We start from the raw sequence: 22,464 nt of genomic DNA on the forward strand, positions 1-22,464 counted from the left end.
CTTATCCAAAATTATCCAAAAAGGTGCATTCATAAAGTTTTACATCTCAGTTGACTTGAAAGTCAAATCTGACCCTATTGGCCAAAAGGGCACTTTTCAAAATTTAAAAAGGAAAAAAAGTGCATTTTTAGGAAAGCACTTTTTCTTTTCCAATTTCAAATCCTTTTATCAAAAATTGACTTTCTTCATGCAAATATTCCCGCCAGAGATCTCGACCTAATGCACATTCCTCACGAACATACTCCTGGAACCTGATACATAATTTGAAAAGCAGACTGAATGGAGGCATAGGAGGATGGCGAATTTTATATTGCATGCCTTCGAGATATTGGTCTACCTACTTCAGACCATCTTGCCAACTGGAACGATTACGCTCAAAGCACAACATGTCCGAGTGGAATTGACCGGCAAAGCCTAGGTCCTTAATGGAATAAGTGATCTTATTTGTTCCCAATCTTTCCTCCCAATCTGGCGGTATTACTTCATCGGATTGGTCATTTACCCATCCCGAAACCATTGATCGAAGGATTATCTTGCCAAGTTCCTGCATGGTTTTCAGAATTACCTCGCATGCATTGTGTTCTCTATCGATGATTTCCTTCGCATCATTCTTCATGTTGACAATCCAGTACCATTCCTTAAGAGTGTTGATGTTATGAGAATCTAGGATGGTGGGTAATGTAGGGAATCTGTGCATGGGTCCAGAAAAGAGCATTCATGAGGGGAAGAGTAGTGGCAGCCACTTCCTGGATGTGGAGGGATTCCCTCTTTACCTCTAATAACTTAACCAAAGTGGTTTCTCGGTGGCGAGCCATTTCCTTCACTTCCTCAAGGATTCGTTCTCCCCTTTTTCTGATGCCTTGTATCCATTCCTTGACGGCCCTTGCGGAGTCCCGTACTCCTTCAAATTCTGTTGTGGTCCTCTGTGCCAATGCTGTCGGGGGAATGTGGGATTCGGGGGCATTGTGTAATGGTCTCAAGAGTTGATTGATGTACCCTTCAGCCTGCTCAGCACGAGCCCGATACATATCCTTCTCAGTTACTACCTCTTCAAGTTGCCTAAGTATGTTCTGCACTGAATCCTTGAATTCGTCTTTTTCTCGCTCCTTAGTGGCTTGTCCAATGGGGACAATCGTGATGCTATAATCTGCCAGTGTGATCTGATCTGCTGGCTTATCTGCAAGCGGGGTGGCAATGTGAAGGGTGCGGTTCCTTTGCTCATCTTTAGTCATTCTGGAATATGCCTTGGGCTTTTTCTTCCCCTTAGCTTTAGCTTGGTCTATGCGTGAGAATATGTCCTCGAGGTCGATAGGTGGTTTGGTGGCGGCCTTGCACTGGGCTCTGGCAATTAACCATTCTTGAGGCACTGTTTGGGCTGATGATATGATTAAGTTTGCATTCTGTTCTTTGAGGTTTTCAGCCGACTCATCACAGATTTGCAGCTATTCTGTTACCGGAGGGGTGGGGGAGGTGCCAAGTTCCTTACTTGCAGCTGAACTTTCTCCCATTTCACTGAACAGTTGTCTAGCACCTTCGTGTGATGGTTGCTCTTCAGTCCTTTCGAGCTCGCGGGTCTCCTCTGCCCTTTGCTCTCCTTCAATGGTAGAGTCATCTTTGGTTGTATTATGGAGCAGCAACTCATGGCAACTTTGTTGCGTGGATTCATGCACTTCGATCCCTTGAATGGATGGAATCTCTCCTTCCTCTATTTGGTTACCCAGTTGGGTCGATTCAATGGCCCTTAGCTCAGCTTCTAACATGTCGGGTGCGGGAGGATCATCAGTTCCAAACGCATCAATGTCACTTTGAGAAGGCGAAGCAGGTATATAATCTAATTCCACTACATCGTCGAATGAACTGGGGTCCTTTGACGATGAAGTGACCTCTGGTCTCTTTATAGGACTCTTTTCCCTTCTCGTTCTCTTAGACGTCCAAGTCCCTCTACAAGCCTTAGCTTTCTTTCTTTTCTCGATTTTTTTAATTTCTTCTTTGAGTGCACTGAACGTTCCTTCATCTTCGGAAGACTGAGAATCGAGGCTGCCCATTAGGTGGTAAGTGAACTGGACTCCCTCATGAATTAGCCTCTCAATCTGCTGATGTAACCATTGGTCTGTGTATCTTGCTAGGGCTGCCATGACTGCCTCAAAATCAGTGATCGCGTCCTATGACCAATCAACGCCTGGCAAAAGATGTCTTACTGCCTCAAATTCCCGAACCTGGGGCCAATTCCCTGAATCTGTGAGTTGATCTGGGACCCGGCGATATTCAAAGAGCCGCATTTGCTGCACACTCAACCTAGAATATTCACGTCTCCGGACTTCGTAGTCATCAAAGCAACTTTTCCAATAGTCTTCAACTGATTCCTTTGCTCTGTACTGCCTGCCATAGGCTCTCTTCACCAGATTATCGTGATCGAAATATTTTCTCGGAAAATGGTCCGGTAGGCCATAAGAGGCCAGCTCTGCGAGGGATTCCCCTGCTAGGGTGGGGGTTTTCAGGTGGACATCCCAGTTGCCTATGATCATGGGGAACACGAATCCAGCCTGCTTGCTTTCTCTGAGTAAGATGTTGGCTAAACGTGACTGCCTTGCGACCTCCATAAGAACTACTTTGTCGGTTGGGTACCGTGGAAGTTGGAGAGGGGCACCATCAAAGCCCGCTATTCGGATATAGGAGAACCTTGGGAACTGGATGAACCAGGCCCCGTATCTCTGTACTAAAATAGTAGCTTTCTCTGAGAGCCTTATGTGTAATCCTCCCTGCATTAGCCTAACCAGGCGCATTGTGAAGGTGTCATTGACGCGCTCATATTGGCCAACTGCATAAGCTAGGCTGCTCTTTTCTCTCTGAGCTATATCTTGGTAATGCAGCTGCGGGTAACAATCATAGACCTTAACCTGACCAAGCCCATTCCCGATTTCACCTTTCATTATCAAACCTGGTTGCGGCTAGTTCTTGGCAAACATGTAGACCAAATAAGAGGTCATAGTGAAGTATTTCTTCGTTTCAAGCTCAATCAGCTGAGTGTGGATGTTGTCGCTTATGATCTGGGCCCAGTCAAACTTAGACTTCCCATCGAAGACTTGCTCTGTGAAATAAAACATCCACTCTTCAAAGTAGTTGGATTTAGGACGTCCCATAACTCGGGTGAGTAATGTGACCATATCCCCATGCTCATTATGAAAATCACTTATGGGGATCTTTTTCACAATTCTAGCACTTGGGAGCCTTCTCTCCTTGCACCACTCTTCGTTGATCAGTGCTCTGCATCTGGCCGGATTCATATCATACGCCCCCTGTGCTTCATCTATAGTCGTGGCCGTGGGATTGTTTGGGAAGCGAATGTCGAATGCATCGCCAATGGCCTCAGGAGTGAAGTTGGCGAGAGTCATATTCTCAAGGAGCACCAATCTGGAATTTAGCTGATAATGTCGGGCAGCCTCTACTACTAACTCATAGTTTTGTACTGCTGGACGAAATCCCGCCGCCTGGGCGATGCCACGTTCCACCATCTGTCTAGGCTTGCCATATGCGTTAGGGGAGAAGACCCGATTCTTGAAGTCCTAGATGTCGATATGGCCTAGGTCGGTATCACCGATATTGTCCCAGACGCTCTGAACTTTTGACTCCCTCAATCCTCCTCTTTGATACTGATACTTCATCCTTTCAACTTTGTGTGGGATATCTGATTTGGGTGCTCGCGATGTCTCGGCTGCAGCGGGCGTCTTTGATGATTCTACCGCCGATTTAGGCATTTATCCTGCACAATCGGATGCGGATTACGAGGCAATACAAAAGAAGTAAGGCGGGTTAGACAGGACATGGAGCGACATTTCTAGCTAAAAGCTTGATTCATTTAAACCAAAGTATTCATGAAGATTTTGATCGCGAATTTACACTTGACACTTTCTGGATTAATTTTTAATAGGGACAAAGCTCGATAAATTCTCCTAAGTTTGAAAATGCAATTTCTAATTAAACCTTAGGAGCAGATTCTAATTTTGATTGCTTTGCACAACATTTTACAAGCGGAAAAAGATGCGAATTTCGAAAATTTAAGCATTTTAATCAGATTTCGCACAGACATCTATTTGATTTATAAGCATTTCAGATGATCAAGAGAGACAAAGCGTACTTACCTGATGAAAATGGATGAGGAGAAATTGCCCGACCCTGCTGCATAAAGACGAATGGATAGTTCTGCAAATTTCAAAGATTAACGGTTATCTCCTTAATTCAAATTTTCGCGATTGTTGTTTGAAAGGAATTTACCATTTTAGACTAAGCGATTTTTACCTTGGGCAATTGGTAATCTGAACTTGAGTGACTGGAATGGTTTGTGGAGTGTTTTACCTTGAATGTGAATCGCGCAAAATTGGCTCTGTCTCTCTTTAACCCTTACACGATCCCTTTCTTACGCAAACTTCGGCAGTATGGAGGGGTTTTACAAATTCAAATTGCGTTTTCCTTGATGAAATGCTTGAGCGCTATCACACAAACTTCAGACCTAAGCGACTTTCGAGGGGAATGGACAATTTTTATTAACTTCGAATTACTTACTTGCCCTACGCATTGCAGTTTTGAAGTTTTATGGCAAATTTCGGAGCTATGGCGTTGTTTTGCAAACTTAAACTGCGTTTTCTAACCCTCGGGGCGAACTTCCGACCATTGGGTGCCCCTTTGCAAGCTATACGAACTTTGGATCCCAAGGCATCCTTCGCGATTTTCGCGTCTTTTGGCAAAACTTCGGAGTTTTCATGAACTTCGGACCATAAGCGCACTTTGGAATTTCGCGACTTTCGCCCACTTAAATAGACTTCGGACCATTCCTCGTTCTTTGGGATTGTTTGGGAGTTTTTTAAACATTTATGTTAACTAAAGCATTTTCGGAGCATCTGCCCATTTTCGCAAATTTCGGAGTGTTTAACGTTTTGGCGAACTGGAGGCATTTTCGAACCACGCAGCGCCTTTTGCAACTCGAAAAAACCTCGGACCTCAAGCCCATTTTCGCAAATTTTGGAGTGTTTAACGTTTTGGCGAACTTTATCATATTTTCGAATTTCGGCCCCAGGGTCCGAAATTAGGTGACTTAAGTGAATTTCGGACCATTTGGGGTCTTTTGCAAACTGAAGGTAAATTCCGGACCTTTTGCCAGTTTTGGGGATTTTTGAATTTTTTGAGAATTTTACCCCAGGGTCCGAAATTCGGCCCCCTGGGCGATTTTGGCAATCTTTTAAAATTTTGGCCTCTGGGTCCGAAATTCGGCCAATAAGGCAATTTTGGCAACTTTAAGCGAAATTTCGGACCTAGACCAGTTTTCGTAATTTTAACAAATTTTGAAATTTCTCTCAATTTGGCCTCAAAGTCCAAAATTTTACTCCTAGAGCGATTTTGGTGATTTAAACTTTCTCCTTGAGAAGCGTGAGCTTGGGCACTTGGGCGAGTTTTGCCAACCTTGGCATTTTGGCCAGGAAATTCGCTCCTTCTTCACCAGCAAGCAAAAATCATCATTCATTCAAATCCCATAAACATCGCAAAGACATACCCTATGCAATCTATCTCATAGCTCGTGTGAAAAACGGCAACTTTGGGTCCTCATGCGACCTTCAGACGCACTGCTCTTTGCTTGGCGGGCTTCACCAATCTTTATCACCTTATGCCTATCCAAGGCGATTTCACAATTTTGAACAAACTCTTGGCATTCGTGCCCGAGGGCTTAGACTAGCCCATTGGAATTATCGGCTCTTTCCTTTGGCATCATCACTTTACAGACCAGTCGCGGACTCGCTCGAAAGGACGCGAGATGCTCTGCACGAAACTCAACAAGGCAAAGACGAAAGGCTCAAAAACAGGAAAGGGGACCCTGTCGGCGATAGGGAGCGTGTGCAACGCACAACACCTACGGGCCTCCGAACTAGGCTAACGGCCAACATAACTAATCACTTCGGAGAAGGGGACATTACAAGGTATCACCCCACTAGAGGCACCAATCCCTCATTCTACTTGTGAGAACCTTTCCCACTAGAGGCACCAACCCCTCCTTCAGATTTCCACCTTTTAATGTTGCTTAATCAACGGATGATGGATCCACAATTTACTATAAATCTCTTCCACAAATTTGGTATAAAGTCTTCTATAATGTGATCATAAGACTGTCATAAAGTATCCACAATCTCTCAAAAGCCTGTTACAAATTCTTCATATACTTTACCTTAAATCTGATATGATCTTCATATAATTCACTCTCTTGATCTCATGTATATATATAATATAATTGATTGTCTTCTTCTCACACAAATATCTGCATAGATTTCTTTCATATCTGCGCAATGTTTTATTTTATAACTGCATAATGTTTTCTTTTATATCTGCCTTACATCTGCTCAATAATTCAATGATATAGCATTAAAAGACTTCCTTCTATTTGGTCCTTTTATTATATCTCACACTTCCACATCTCCACATTCTAAACACCTCTTCTTATATCTTCATGTCTTTATGAGGAGAGACATCCCTTATTAATGGTCATCGCTTTTAATAACTATTGCAACTTTTTCCTTAATCACAGCCTTTCATACTTTACTCACAGCTCTTAACAAATTTCATTTGTTTCTTTACATAAGTTAATTGTTCTAACAACCTTTAATGAAATTGCTTCTATTACAAATGTATTAATAACCCTTTAATTTGCTGCTAATAAGATCGCATTCTTTCAAGAATAAACCACTTTTTTATCTTCATTTGTTAACATTTAATCCTTTGATAAGAATCGCACATCTTAAGGCCCACCATAAATAAATATGAAGCACTTTAAGAGATCGTACCTTTTGAAGAATACTCTTCTAATCAAAATTGTACCTCTTTATGACTTTACATTATATGAATGGCTGTCTTCCTTTCTTGAAAAAGACAAGGTAAATAAGACAAATTTGTTTTATTTGGTACTTTGGCTTTTCTGTTTTTGTCCTTTTCTGTTTTTGTCTTCTAATGCCACCTTTCATGAAGTAATATGAACCGCTGACTCCAACTCTGATCTGTCTTTTGACCAACACAAACTAATTAAATTCTTTGCAAATCAAATCTTCTGTATAATACTCTTTTCATTGATACATCGCTGCCTTTTGTTGGTTATTATTTGTAAAGACCAACCACCACCTTTGCTGTATATTAATTACTGTTTTAGTCGTCATATTTTGCTCTATGTAACTGCTGTTTTAAGTTATTTCTTCTCTCATATATACCAAAGTCAAAACAGATTTCACACATACTTTCTTATAAACAGATAGTCTTTATATATGATTCAATGTGAATGTCTTCTTTTGTCTTATATGAATTTTGTCATGTCTTTTATCTTTTGTGACTTGTTTCCGTCTTGTTGCTGCACCCGTTGCCCTTTGCTTGTCTTTGTTTATTAAGTATGATTACAGCCTATACAATGTTCAATCCCATCTCCAGAATTAACAATGTTTCCTTCACATCTAAGGAGTATACAAACCAAATTCTCTCTTCCCTTGGTTGCTGGATTTATTTCATAATTTGTGAACAAACTCGGATCTCTTTCAATCTGGATTGTTCTACCATTTATAACTTCCAAAGGATCTGTAATATTGCCTAATGACTTAAGTAAATAGACTTGTGATCTTTATTTCAAGTATTACTATATGAGTTACCAATAAGTGTTGTCTGATGAGGATTGCTTCTAATTTCCCTCAAAATCTTTCTTACAATCTTGACATCAATTTTTTCTTTGACATCAGTGATAATTAATCTTCTCATATTAAATCACTATTGCATAAACAAACACAATACTTTGACATCAATGATAGCCCATCTTGACATCAATGACAAACAATTCCAACAACAGCAATATTCCATCTCCAATGGCAGTGACAATTTCCTACGTAGTTGGAGATCAAGTAACACAATCAACAACAATCGGTATTTCTATTCTTTTGTGTATAATTTCCTTATGTAACCTTCTAGTGTAAAACATTGAATGAACAAAAGCACTAGTGTTATGCAATTAATGGATCTTGAAATGTTTAGTGTTGTTCCTTGCACACACACCCCATCGCCAACAAGGGCCCCCTTTCATTGTTCGCCTCGTCGAGGCCCTGTAGAAATTTTGTCTAGTTGGCAAAGTAAGATGCAAAACAAAGAGAAAGTCTGGTCAGAGGATGCCATAGGGCTTGAGAAGAGTTGCTCAGGCTAGGATTCCAAAATTTCGGTCAAAGTCCAAAATCTAGAGGCCATTTACCTAAGAGTGTCCCTATAACCACAACATGCAAGTCAGGCCTCAGACAAGAAAGAAAATTCGGTAGATTTGTGTGTCTCAAGCATGCAAGTCGCTTCTTTTTGCACTTCAATCTTAAATGCCAATCCCCTAAAACTTGGCAAAATCAAGACAAAGGCGAAAACGTTTTAAACGCACTTTGCATTTCTTCCCTAAAATGCAAAACTTTTCCCTCAAGAGTAGCACCAACTTAAGTTGAAAACCAAAAAAGGGGAAAAAAGTGCAAATTCAAATCGGAAAAGAAATAAAAGGAGAAGCGCTTATTTGCACTTTAACTTGAAATTGCCGAAGTTTCTCCTCCAAAGGCTAAATGACAAACTAAAAAAAAAGAGGGAAAACGTTTTAAAATGTTTTTTCGCACTTTTCTTTCAAAATGCCGAATATTCCCCTTAGTGCGAAGTGTAAGAAATAAGTGAAGTGAAAGGAGATGCGATAAGAAAGCGTTTTTCTTTCTTTCTACATTTCTCCCTCATATCGCCGAGTTTTCTCCCTAGAAGTGATGACGAGGTATTAATTTAAAAGGCGACGTCAAATTAAAGTGATTCAATGGCAGGTTCTCTCTCACATATTCCTCTTCATTCGCCAAAAAATCTCCTTGAGCACGAAGTGATGGAGTGTTGAGTTAGAGAAAAGGTCAAATAAGGAGGAGGGCATTTCTTTTTTTTCATTGTGCAAATTTGTATCTAGTTCACCAAATTCCCCCCTTGAAGAAATTTGGCACTTGGTTAAGAGGAGCATCATGTTATTAAGCAGGGTGTAGTCAACAAGGAGCGTTTTACTTTTTTTTAATTCATCTTGCTACTGCCAGCCCCTTCATCTTCCGAAGATCCTCCCCAAATTTGTTGTAGGCAATACAAGTTTCCAAAGAGGCGCGAGTTCTCCAGTGGAAATCCAACGTTTAGCATCAGAGAGTCGGGGAAAACCCTAGGCTTCGAGCAAAGGAGACGCAGTGCATTTCATCCAAGGTCATTCCAGCCAAGATTTCATTTTGAACAGAATACTCCAGCATTCCCAGTATGTTTCTAAACTAGGTTTCCATGCAAATGCGTAATTTTATTTCTAAACACATGATGAAATATTGTCATTTAAACCCTAGGTTTGCATTTGGTTTGTGTTTTTAAAAGTTTCCATTTAAAATCAAACCCTAGGCTACACAAGCATAACCAAGGCCTATACTTCACACTTTGCAACCCGGCCTGGAAACTTTCGAGATTTGAAGCCTGAATTGGAAACTTTACAACATCATTCAAAAGACCCTTTTAAATACCGAAAAACTCCCCATGTTTTGGTAAACAAGTATGAAACGCAGAATGCCTCAAGTTAGCAAGCTCAAACTGCAAAATGCACCCTAACCAACAAAATTTTAAATTCAAATTGCACCAAAACCAAGACTCCCAGCCATGCAGCAAATCTAAAAAGAAAAAAAACTAGAACGACAAATAACAACTTTAAAATTTCACCATCATGTTGTTTTATCGTCATTATGTTGGTAATTTTACTACTAACGCCATTGTTAGGCACCACTAACCTTGTTTACGCTTTTAAAATCACCTCGTAATTCGCATCCTAGTCTGTAGGGTAGATGCCTCCCAAGGTGGTTCAATCCTCTAAGGCACCTGAAGCACCAATGACGTCCCAAACGTCTAAGGCTGATAACCCTTGCAAGTTGGAAAAGATGAAATAAGAGTATCAGGAGTTGATGCAAGAGTCAAAGGTCCAAGGTAATTTGGATAATGTTGACGACACTGATTTCGGTACGTTGACATCCAACAGTTCAGAGAAAGGGTATACACTGCAAATGCCCACGAGCGAGCAAAAAGGATCATGGAAAGTGGAGTTGCACAAGCTGCTAGATTCCCGCAGGCTATCTACAATTATGAGCTTGTTGTGGAAAGCTCAAAGCATTACATTCCTAATAGTAGGGTAGTATTGGTGAATGGGATAGTTATGGCAGATTTCACTCGTGAGGCTATTGGGGAAAGTTTTGATATCCCTTTGCATGAGGAAGCAATCGTAGTAACAATGGAGGAATCGCAAGCCATATATGATTAGAATCTCAATAAGTGCAAGGGCAAAATGAATGAAAATTGGTTTAAAGAAAAGAGAAACCCTAGCACCAGGATTGTCAAGAAAGTCTACCTAAGTGAGTTCAACAAGGAGTACGGAGACATGGTTACTCTATTCAACCGAGTCATGGGGCTCCCCCACTCCAATATGTTTGACGAGTGCATGTTTTACTTCAAAGAAGAGGTCTTCGTAGGGAAGGTCAAGTTTGACTAGGCTCAAATCATCAGTCACAACATCCATACACAGCTAGTTCAACTTGCAGAGAAGAGGTACTTCACAATGTCCTCTTATATGATGTATATGTTTGCAAGACATCCTAGACTATCGGGGTTCATTCACCTGGGTGACATCGGAAACGGTCCAAATAAAATGAAGGTATATGACTGCTACCCTCAACTGTAAGCCTGTATTTCTACAACATAAGTCGGAGAGAGAAGAACAACAAAGCCTATGCAGTAGAACAATATGAGCGAGTGAATGATGCGTTCACCATGCGCATGGTTAGGATGATGCAAGAGGTACTACAGCAAAGGTTATCCAAGAAGGCCATCGCACTGATATGTTAGTACGGGACATGGTATATTCAGTTTCCTCAAGTCTCTTACTTGAGAATCTCAAGCTTTGAAGGCACTCTCTACCGGCTCCCTAGATATCCCACTGATAAGATGGTACTCCTGGAGGTTGCCAGACAGGCACATGCAGCTGGGCAAGTCCTTAGAGACAAGAAAATGGCCAAAGTCACATTGCCAATGGCAATAGGGGATAACAACGTATACTTCAAAACTCCTGCACAGGCTAAGCAATCAATTGATGAGCTGGTGTCTTATTGCCTACAAGAGCATTCCTGCAAAAAGAACTTTGATCCTACATTACTAGGACATAAAGCCTATGGTCGCCACTATAAGCATAAAATGAACATAAAGGAGTACTGGGCTAGCTACGCAGATAAATTTGAGGTTCGTAGGAGAGAGTACTCTAGGCTCAATCTACATCGAATCAGAATCTTTAAGTATACTCAAGTCTCAAAACAACTAGTTGACTATGGGGACCACATACAACATCAGGCCTATGAAGCCATAAAAGATCGCCAACCATCGATCAACTGGTCTCAAGACCCAATCACAGATTTGGGAATCATAATGGAAGGTCCCAAGAGACATACTGATGCCTGGCTCCATCAGCGTATTCAAGAGCTGACCTATGATGGCATGCAGTTCACCTATAACCTGATGGGAGGCCTTGAGTCTCACTCATCAAAAGAGGACGAAGCATCAAGTGTTGCACCAGAGGAAGAAGAAGAGGCTGAGAAGAAGCCTGAAAAGAAGCGAAAGAAGGTGAAGGCCAATACAGGGTCATGAGCATCCAAGAGATCCAGGAAAAATAAAAGCCAATCGCTTGAGGCCCATGCACGAGAAAAATTACCAGTAAGGAGGCCGTCTGCTGCCACCTCACTAGAAGATACCCATGCAACAGAAGACATGACTGAGGTAGAACGCCAATCCACCCCTCCCGCGCAGCAAATTGATTCAGATATCGCTGAAAAAGCAGATCGTCAAGAGCCTAATGTACAAGAGACAGGGATACAAATCATTGATCTAGATGGGCCTGAGGATCAGATGGAAGAGGGAGAAATCCAGCCAAATGAAGAGGATAAAAAGGATCTTGAATAGGAAGACCAAGAAGAGGAAGGTGATGGAAAAAATGAGGAAGTCACTAAAGAGAATGAGAATAGGACAAAGAGGAGGACAAGGACAAAAATCTCCCTAGAGATGAGGGACACCAGTGTTGGCAAGAGAAACTTTTCCTGGGAAGATTGATGCATGAGAAATGCTTAGGAGTTGTCATTGATGGCAACTTAGTTCAGAAATCATATGCGGTACATGTAGATTTGACTTACCGGAAGTTGCATTATTCATTAGGCATAAGTCTGGAAGGTGGAATACAGTAACCGGCAAAGTATGAGTACAGTGTGTAGATCTTGATTTTGGTTGTCTAATTTTGGTTGCAGTAATAGAGGCAGATGATTCAAGATTTGAGGCAGATTATTCCATAATCCTGATATCCGGTGTTGATTCATGAGAGAGATTGAAGGTCCTGTATCCAATAGTTTAGGAAGAACAGAGCTATTTTGATGTAACGTGTGATCCGAAATCCTTGGGATGATCTCGGTGATTAGTTTCAAGTTTGAGGAGATTGGACCGACATGTGTGAATCTTTTTATCATCTTATTTAAGTCCACATATGGATTTGTGGACGGATTGAGTCGACTTGTTGGTACACGTTTCATGTTGCGTGTTATGAGGTTTTTGGAAGCCGACATGGGAATTGATTTGTTTTGTTGATCCGGATATATAAGATTGACTTGTATGATCATTATGATATAGTATATGTGTAGTGGATGTGCGAAAGTTGATGTGTGATGAGCGAATGAGCATCAGTATGCAGATTTTGTGCTTTGGTATATGACTGTGTAGCAGAACAGAGGAAGACAATCAGATTGTGCTTAACTAGAACTGCTATTTGGCATTAATAGATTCTAATCTTCAGTTCAGACACTATTGTAATCTTTTATAATCATTTGTAGGACAATGAGTCCTCCGGGTTGTAGCCATCTTTTGTATTTGAGCAGTGAGCTCTAGGCAGTGTGCCTGAATGCAAGTGCATTCCTCTTTTTGTAATATTATCATACTCCTGATCAAAGTATAATAATATTGTGGGTTCAAATCCCACCGTGGTTTTTCCCTTTCCAAGTTTCACGTAAAAATTCTGGTGTAATGGTTTTGTGGTTGATTGGTTTATGTTTCTGCACTTTGCTTTCATTCTTATGCATCTGATGGTTTAAGAATCAGCTTAGTAACTTTGTAAATTACAGACCACTGGTTCACCCCCGCTCTCAGTGTTCATTGATTCCAACAAGCGAGCTTGAGGTCCACCGACAATTGCTGAGTGGGGTTGGGAGAACTCAGTTGTAGACAAAGAACGTGATGCAAAAGGAAATCAGCCCTTATCCCTACCTGATCAACCAAGGGTAGAAAGTGAGTCAGCTATAGCTTCAGCAAAACAAAACAGGGAGTTAGTGGTCACTTCAGGACAATCTGTCCCTCCTACCTGGTTGCAGGCCTGAGCCCAAAGGAAAGCCATCGTATGGCAATATAAGCCTAGATGACCTCTTCTCCCGAATAGGACAGCCTCAAACTAAAGGAAAAAAGAAACCGAGGACATATTCCAAGGTGACTAAAGATGCTCAGAAAAACCGAATAATACACATTGCTGCTCCACCAGAAGGCAAATCCGTCGAGGTCTCACTGGCTGATTATAATGTTATGTCAATCCCAATGGGAAAGGTGGCTAAAGGGCGGGAGGTGGAAGAATTCAAGGACTTCGTGGAGACAATACTGAGCCGACTAGAAAGGATGACTACAGAGAGAGAAATGTATAAGGCTCGAGCACAACAAGCAGAAAATTATATGGATCACTTGTTGAAACCTCTGCGGCACACAAATGAGGCCTATGCCCCTCCTGTACCGTTGGCACAAAACACAACTGCTAAATTTGAGAGTGTGCGAGACATAGCTAAGGCAACCAGAGAATGGATGGACGACGTAGCAAGATGGGGCAGTCAGATACTTAGTGATGTGGTTTACTGCGAGCATGAGCAGGATGCAAAGAATACCTTCAAAATAGTCAAAGTACTCAAGCGCAACATTGAGGCAGTACGGAAATCAATTAATATGCTACTTCCCGTCATGAAGGCACTATTCTAGACTCACTCCTTGATTCCAAATTCGAATAGAGCAGCAGATCTTTGAGCCTCATGATTTTGGCACCTTTGAGGGTTGGTTTCGAGTTCTGGTACTAAAAAGTGACATCATGGACCTCATTGATGAGGATGATGAGGGGTGGGAGAATAGTGAAGCTACCTTACTCCATATAGGAAATAATTGCGCAGATCTCCTGAAGAAGTTAGTTGGTGAATGGAGGCCAAAAATGGGACACGATGAAATAAGAATGCACTGGAAAAGCCAAATTAAAAATGATGGAGCTCCATATACTAAAGATGACATAACGTGTGCCAACAAGTTCCATGCGGTTATACAAGATTATGGGACCAACAAACTTGATTGGCTTCAACACGTAAGGAAGGTAGAAGATCGTAGTGTGGACACTAGCTTCCGGATGGATAGTCCACCTATGCCTCCCCTTCAAGAAATAAGGGTTGTCTGCATGAAATTTCAAGAGCTTGTTCGGGAAGAGTGAGCTACATGCCGGGACATTTGGAAAAAGTGCTTGAAGGAGGAAAATGAATTTTTATTGTAAAAAGGGAAAATATCTACTTTGGGATAACAAAAGTGCAATCCCCAAAGTTAGTTATTTCTCCCCAACTACCAAAGTACTCTTTTCTATTATTGAGCTTCGTGCAGTGCACTTTTAGGGGTTAGCTTTATGGCTGGTAGTTGTTAAGTTAGTTAAAAGGTATACTCCATATTAACTAGGCATGGGTAGACATGTTTTTTGGATGAATCTAGTCCACTTGGTTAAGTTTAATCTTGGCCATTCATCCAAGTTTTGAAACTCTATATAAAGGGGCTGGTTTTCCCTTATTTTGTAAGAAGTCTAGAATTGTTGTTGAAACTCTGCTGAAATATTTACAAGATTAATGGAATTTCAAATTGTATATGTTTCTTATGAGTGCATGGTTCCCTTCTTCCATATTTAAATTTCTGCTATGCATTTGATTTACAAATAGTTTGTTTGGGTGGATATTTGATAGAAATTTTACATTCATACAATTAAGGATTAACCAATTCGTAATCCCCCTGTATGGTTAGTCTGAACATTTCCATAAACTTAGTTCGACTGTTAAATGCTTGTATGAATGTATGTTTTGGATTCAGCACTTGTATTTAATAGTTTGAAAATCTGATTTTCCCTTGAAGATTGCACCAGTACTACCTATTTGTGTGTAGTTGCCAAAGCAGAAATGGTAAATTTAAAGTTTCCGTCTATGTACCGAAATATGATGTTTTAGTTAGAGTAGTTTAGTCTCTCTTCCCTACTATTTTTCCTTTTTTTATAAATTTGAAGTTGATATCTTACAAACAGCATCATGTTTAACATAAATCTGATGAGAATAAGATTTGTAGAGTCTTAGGGATGTCCTATAGAACCTTTGAATCCTATCCTACCCATAACCATAAGTCCCTTCGTGTTTACCAGCAAAACACATGAACCATTGAGTTGTCCAGTCAAGAACTGCCAGTGTAAACCTTGACGTCGCCTTCTTGTGATCATTTCAGTAGCACTAGAAGCCTCCTTATGCAAGAGAGAATGGGATTACCTCAAAATTCTATTTTGTGTTAATCGAAAGAGTAGAAGTACGATTTTCGCCATCAACAGATAGTAGTAATCCAAAAAACCATATGAAGTGAACAGATGAGTGTGGGCTTGTTCATGTCTAGGTTTGTGGTAAACCTGTGTGAAAACCATGAAAGGTTGATGAGAGGTACCTTTTGTTTGATTCAAGATCTTGAGCCAGAAGAGTTAGACTTACTGTAGTGGAAAGTGTGAGTTTTTACCATATTCGCACTTATGCCCAAGTTTGTTTTGGTTACGAGTTGTTTTAACAAATCACTAATGTTGGAATTAGTTAAAACTGCCTACATTCAGCAATCTTTTCCACTAACACGGCCTTAGGTCTCCACAAAGTCACCGAGGCTCTTGACGCTCCATCAGAAGGAACCCCTTCACATTCCCAAAATTTGAGTTCTTCCTTGAAACGATCCCACTGTACATTACCTAATTTAGTCTCTTGAAGCATTACTATGTCCAATTCAACTGTCTCCAATTGGCGCTTAGCCAACAGTTGTTTGTTAGGGGCATAACATTCCATGATAAGAGCCTCATGGCTCCTCGAGAAAGGTGATTCCCTTCACTGATCTTAGAAGTCTAGTTATTTAAACAAGCCCTCCACATCACCATATGCCTTGTGTTTCTCCTGAAGAGGCTTCCTACATGTCTTCTTTTCTCCACAATCTGGAGAGATTTTCTTTGCTCTTTTTTGGTTGATTCAAATTTCTTAACATTTGTAATAGTACTTTCCCTTTTTCCAGAATCTTGGTTTGGCAAGGTAATCTGTTTAGCATCACCTTCCCTAGCCTCCGTCAAATTCAAACATTCCTCATCATCTGTAAGATCCACCTCAATGTTCTTTTCTCTCAAATTGAGGCATTGTAGATCACGTGTTACAAATAGATCTTCAACTAATTCAATCACTTCTCTATTAATTTTTGTTTCAGCTTATCAAAGATCTTCCTCTCAACTGCTAGGCTCCCTTCACCTCGGCCTTCAATATCCTTCCTCCAATCTTCACTTCCTAGATCTTCCCCTTCAAACAAAATCATGCATCTGCTATCCTCTCCCCCCTTCAATCCTTCGCCTTTTGAGTTTCTAAGGGGATCAAACAGCAATTTTCCTATAGAAACAAATCTTAAAGAATCACGATCATTTTTCAACCTATCTCCATTGGTGTTTTTCGCTGCCACCTCTGCAAGCCTACTCTATAAATCCTGACCTCAGGTAAGATTTGGATTTGTTGCTCCTACCACCACTTCTCTAAGCTCTTCCAATCCCTTCCTAGATATATTTTCTGCCAGATCTGAATCCTGGTTAATTGGAGCTCTTTCATCCTGCAATTCACCTTCTTGTCTGCCCCTTACAACGCTACCTTTTCCTTTTCGATTGGGTGGGATATCAAAACATCGCTCTCTCCTCCACAGGCTTGCTTTGTTCTATTGCCACTTTCTGCTTCCAACATCCAAACTCGGAAATGATTTCCAATTCCTCCCACTGCCCATCAACCATATCAAGTTCCACACAGATTCTTGCAAAGGTTCTGTCTTCTCCTTCGCATTGCTTCTGATCTATTTTGACCACAGATCCTAGTTCCTCCCCTATGTGAGTGAGTGAGTGAGAGAGAGAGAGAGAGAGAGAGAGAGATTGCAGATGAACTTGTTACAACAACGAATACCCTGGAAAACTTTTTTCCTATAATGGGGAGCTTCTGAAAGACTGTTCAGCAATGCACTTGCATTCTGATGCTGTCAAACCAAAACAGCTTTGTTCAATTGAGCAGCTGTCCTGAACAAGTTTATCACTGAGATTATCAGTGTTCTTTCAAAATCAAATGCTTTTAAGGAGGTTGTGCAACTATGCCAGAGGAGTACAGAGATAGATAAAGATAGACAAGTACGAGATCTTAAGCATCTCTGCAAAAACCAAATAAGAAATTATAATATCTGATCAAGAAGTCTGAATCTAATCAAATTTCTATATAAAGGCCAGCATAGAAATAAAGGATATTCTGAGGTACATATGGAAAACAAAGCTGATAGGTGCATGTTGCATTCCACATTCTCATGTACTTATCTAGATAAAAGAAGAAATTGCTCTTTATAATGTTTTTTCCTTTCAGAGAGAGTACCAGTTTCATTTCTCAGGAACAGAAAACTAATAATGTATCTGATAATGAGTGCTAAGTGGACCATTCATTCTCATGAAAGATGGGTTCTTGTGAACCACTACTCATGAAACATGGGTCAATGAGTTTGACTTGAAAACTACACAGTTCAACCCTGATAGCAATATCATAATTTGACTTGTTGTGGAAAATATATCCTACTTATCATTAAATTATATTTCAAACCGGGGACATTACAGGTTGTAATATTGACCCAATAAGAAAGATCAAGACTTTATCACTTTCATAAAATTAATAATGCATGCATTGTACAATGAAACAGCCGACACCATTAAGTAGAAGATACTGGAACCAAAGAAATCAAAGATCAACAAATGACAGTAGTTGTAATCATTTTCCAAAAAGAGCACAAATGGGAGGTTAAAAGGGCATATCTGCCATACAATGTAAAAAATGTATTAAATGGTGACACTTTTGCAAAAACAATATCCCAAACCCCAACTCACTTATAAAGTTATCCATCGAGTGTGGTCCAATTGACCATGAAGATGATTAATGCCCCAAAGAGGCAATCTGTGAAGATGGTGGAAATTAAAGTTTTCCACAAAAAATAAATGTTTATAGGTTGTAAGCAAGGGAAGCCAAAAGGAATTGCATCACAGAACAATACAAAAATCATAGAAGATCACAACAATAAAAAACTTCAATGGCTATAATGACACTTCTTTCCAATGCAGCCAATTCAAGCTAAAAGATCAGGTTTAGCTTCAACAAGCAGCAATTATATCTTTTCTATGTTCACTCATTCTAGAAACAACATGAACAGAAAAACTATAACAAATAAATCAAATGCCCACGTCTACACTTTTCTAATGTTTATACCTTTTTTTCTTGGAGGATGGTTATTACGATATATGTTCTCCAAAAATCCCCTTTCTAGGAATAGTGTTTATTTCTACAATAAAGAATCTCCTTAGTAAATTTATTCTAAATGTTAACAGGAAAATTTAGGCAACTTAATAAGAAAAAGTTCATTTTGATTTTTTCTTACCATTTGCCCTTATATTTATATGAAATCATCTTCATAGAGGAATATGAATAATTCAACAAATTGCTCAACTAACCTCCAATTGTTGCCGAATTTTATTCTCATTTTTCAAAACAAAATGCACAGGAATAAATAATGAAAGGAATATCACCCATCCTGCTGCCAAGAGCACGACCCTGCACATTTAGAACTTTGTAAGAGTAAAAATAATACCAAGAAACAAATGATTCAAAATTCAATCATTCGAATCAATAATTCCGTGGCAAATATATTATTCTATGTAGATATCAAATAGAAACACTTGTTGAGAAAATAACAATGGAAAGAAACTATAATAGAAAATTATTTTCAAATGAGGCTTCACCTACCAATTGTTGACAATAAGCAAATTGCTGTCAGTAATAGCACAGATTCCACATACAACAGTAAAACATTAAATAATTGTCTCAGAAGATAACATAGTTTAAGTAATTTAGTAGAAAAAGAATAATGTTCCATCTTCGGCCATAATCCATTTACTTATTTTTCAATAACATATAGGTAATGGTCATAGTTGACCAAAACCTTATTATATGCACTGTCTGCGCATGGTTATGATAGTTGTTAATTGCCATGATTTAGTTGGTCATGAGTTGGTAGTTATCACTTAGCTGCTACTTAGGAGGCAGATAACAATTCCAAAAGGCAATTGACGAAGACACTATGTAAGGCCCGAAGTGTTGGTACCTTACTTGACTACTTGGTTATGGGTTTGGATTATGATACTTTATTGTTGATGATGTTTTGTATTGCCATCAACATGTCCAACACTGTATTATGGGATGCATATGTTGTGGTTTTGTATGTTTGAACTCAAGCAGTGTTTTTGCTTTACTGTTTTCACCATATATATTGAAATGTCGATTTGTGATTATAGTACCTAATTCAGGATTATAGATTTATGACATGCTTTATAATTAACTGTGATTTAGTTCTGTTCCAGTTTGATGTTATTTTTCTTTATTGGAGTCTATCACGTTGGATATTTCATGTTGTGCTTTGGCTATGTCTGTATTGTGCAAATATACCTAATGTTTGAACTAAATGTGCAGGCACAGGTTTTCCCGATTGGTGGTTAACTGGAGACTATTCAACTTAGGTGAATATTTTGGCTGCTTTTTCCCATCTCACCCAATTTGACTTATGAGGTGAGTCTTTGTTTAACCACATGAAACCAAGATCCAAATTGATGTCAATTCTAAATCTTTGTGTTGTGATTAAACCCGTAAAGCATGTGGTTACTTTGTGTGTGTTTAGTTAGTTACTTTGCATGTGGTTAGTTTGGTGTTCATGAATTTAATTGGTTTCTGCAATACTTAGTTTGTTTGCAAAATGGACATGATGGTTAAGTTGAAAGAATCTATTTATATGCCTTTGTAAAAGGTCTTATGCATTTTTATTATTGCATGTTGAAAAGAGATTTAAAGAATTTAATAGATTAATTCAAATAGCATTCATTAAATTATTTGAAATGAAAATACCTTATACATAAGCTATTAAAAAGTTATTAGCGAGAAGGTATAAAGACATTTTGTTATTTTAAGAGAAAATATATTAAGTGAAATATCTAAATGCAAATGCCTAGATTGAAATTACTAATTGTGTGTAAATGTGAAGGAAAGCCCCAATAGGGTTTAGGGATTTTTGAAGACAAAAGGAAAAGGAAAAATCTTTTGAAAATCATTGATTCACTTGTGCATCTCTATGAGGGAAAGTCCCAATAGGATTTAGAAATTTTTGAAGACAAAAGGCAAAGGAAAAATCTTTTGAAAATCATTGATTCACTTGTGCATCTCTCTCTCTCTCTCTCTCTCTCTCTCTCTCTCTCTCTCTCTCTCTCTCTCTCTCTCTACTTACCTCCTCTACTTTGAGCTCCACACTTGCTTATTTACAATTTTTTGCAAATAAGGTGGAGAGGTTGCTCCCAAATAATATTGAATTCATACGTTATTGTCTAATTATTGGAGGCCACCTTTCTTATTTACAATTTTTTGGAATTAGAGGTTGCTCCCAAATAATATTGAATTCATACGTTATTGTCTAATTATTGGAGGCCACCTTTCTTATTTACAATTTTTTGGAATTATTTATAAGAAATATCATAACACCCAAAGGTTGGGATGTCACTACCACTTCTTTGTGAATGTGAGTTATGTCTTGTTTGGTTGAAGGGAATGGAACAATGTACCACTCTCATCCTATTCTTACCACGCGGAAGTGATGGAGATCATGCTCTTGGATCTAATCATCAGAGATAGAAACTAGCTCCTCAAAATGTCACAGTGGGGTTATTGTCATGCATCCAACAAGTCTTATACTTTTGCAGTCATGCTTGAGTGTTGACCTGGTGCCGTATTGAGTGTGCCATGTTGTGTTATGGAAGATCTAAGGTCTAAGAGTACAATTGTGCCACACGACTAGCAATTGCAATGTGAAAAACTTGTTTACTTATTTGTTAAATGCTAAGGTCTTAAGTGAAATCTTTAGGCATCCCACTATAAAAGTGTTGCAGATCTGATAGCCTTATGATGAAGTTTACTAATGATGGTAATACAAAATTGTGGGTCTACCTATTGAATATGAAGCCAGTAGTAGGAAAAAGAATTTCAAAATGACAATAGAGCTGAATTAGTCTCTTGGAAGTTTGTCCATTTTTGCAAACTATAGGAGCTATGTAGACTGTTCATGTCTTATATGCACATCAACAAAATAGCATAGTTGAAAGAGAACCAAATGGATATGAAAATGGTGAGCAACATGTTGAAAAAAAGGAAATTCTGAGTATATCCTAGGCACAAGAAATTATAACTAGTACTTGTATGCTCTCCAAAATTCCTCTGAAAGAATTCAAGTATTTACACCTCAGTAAGCATGGGAAAGTAAAAATGCAAATGTAAGATGCGTTAGAATATTCGGTTCATCCACAACAAGAGAATATATTGGATTCTTGGTGTAAGAAAGAAAGAAAGAAATTACATTGATGTCCAAAGTAACCAAAGTAGGTTAGCAGGTCTCAAAAAGTACATCTAATTACAGCCCAACAAAAAGGCACTAGAACCAAACCACACAATAAGAACTAACAAAAATAATATGTGGGAGCCTAACGAAAAAAGGCACCAAAACCAAACTACACAATAAGGACTAGCAAAAATACAAAAGTCTATCCATTGGTGGTGAAACTTGAAAGTTGCCCCTACACATGCATCAAGACATATTAGTGTGAATAACATTAGATATAAAAAAATTAAAAAATACTACAACTAGTCATGCAAAAGGTACTCTCATGCCATATAAATTGGTCATGAAGAGAAAGAAAATGATGAACTCAATTGGTTGTGCAAGATATAAGTTAGAATCAAAGTGTAGAACAAAAAGGCTAAGATTGTCATTTAAAATTGTGAAGGAGAAACCAATTGAATTAATTTATATTAAGTTTAGAATTACTTTCTTTCATCCTATATGGTTTCTCTTTCCTTCTCGTCTTATCCCTTCTCTATCTTCACCCCCTCATCCTTGAAATGATAATTGATTATACCAAAA

At 39.2% G+C, this 22,464-nt stretch overlaps 1 protein-coding gene across 13 annotated transcripts in view; it reads right to left on the bottom strand.

The window, feature by feature from the left end:
- Positions 1 to 22,464, bottom strand: part of LOC131075033 (glycerol-3-phosphate acyltransferase 9) — a 337,473-nt gene that overhangs the window by 190,869 nt on the left and 124,140 nt on the right. For all 13 annotated transcript variants that reach the window (XR_009113163.2, XM_058011874.2, XM_058011882.2 and 10 more), the window contains exon 5: positions 18,962 to 19,061. Coding sequence is in view for 12 of the 13 variants with exons in the window: in XM_058011874.2 (XP_057867857.2) it covers positions 18,962 to 19,061 (100 nt within the window). In the remaining variant the exon portion in view is untranslated. The remainder of the gene's footprint in view (positions 1 to 18,961; positions 19,062 to 22,464) is intronic.

Source organism: Cryptomeria japonica, chromosome 11, assembly GCF_030272615.1.
Source record: "Cryptomeria japonica chromosome 11, Sugi_1.0, whole genome shotgun sequence".
NCBI lineage: Eukaryota > Viridiplantae > Streptophyta > Pinopsida > Cupressales > Cupressaceae > Cryptomeria > Cryptomeria japonica.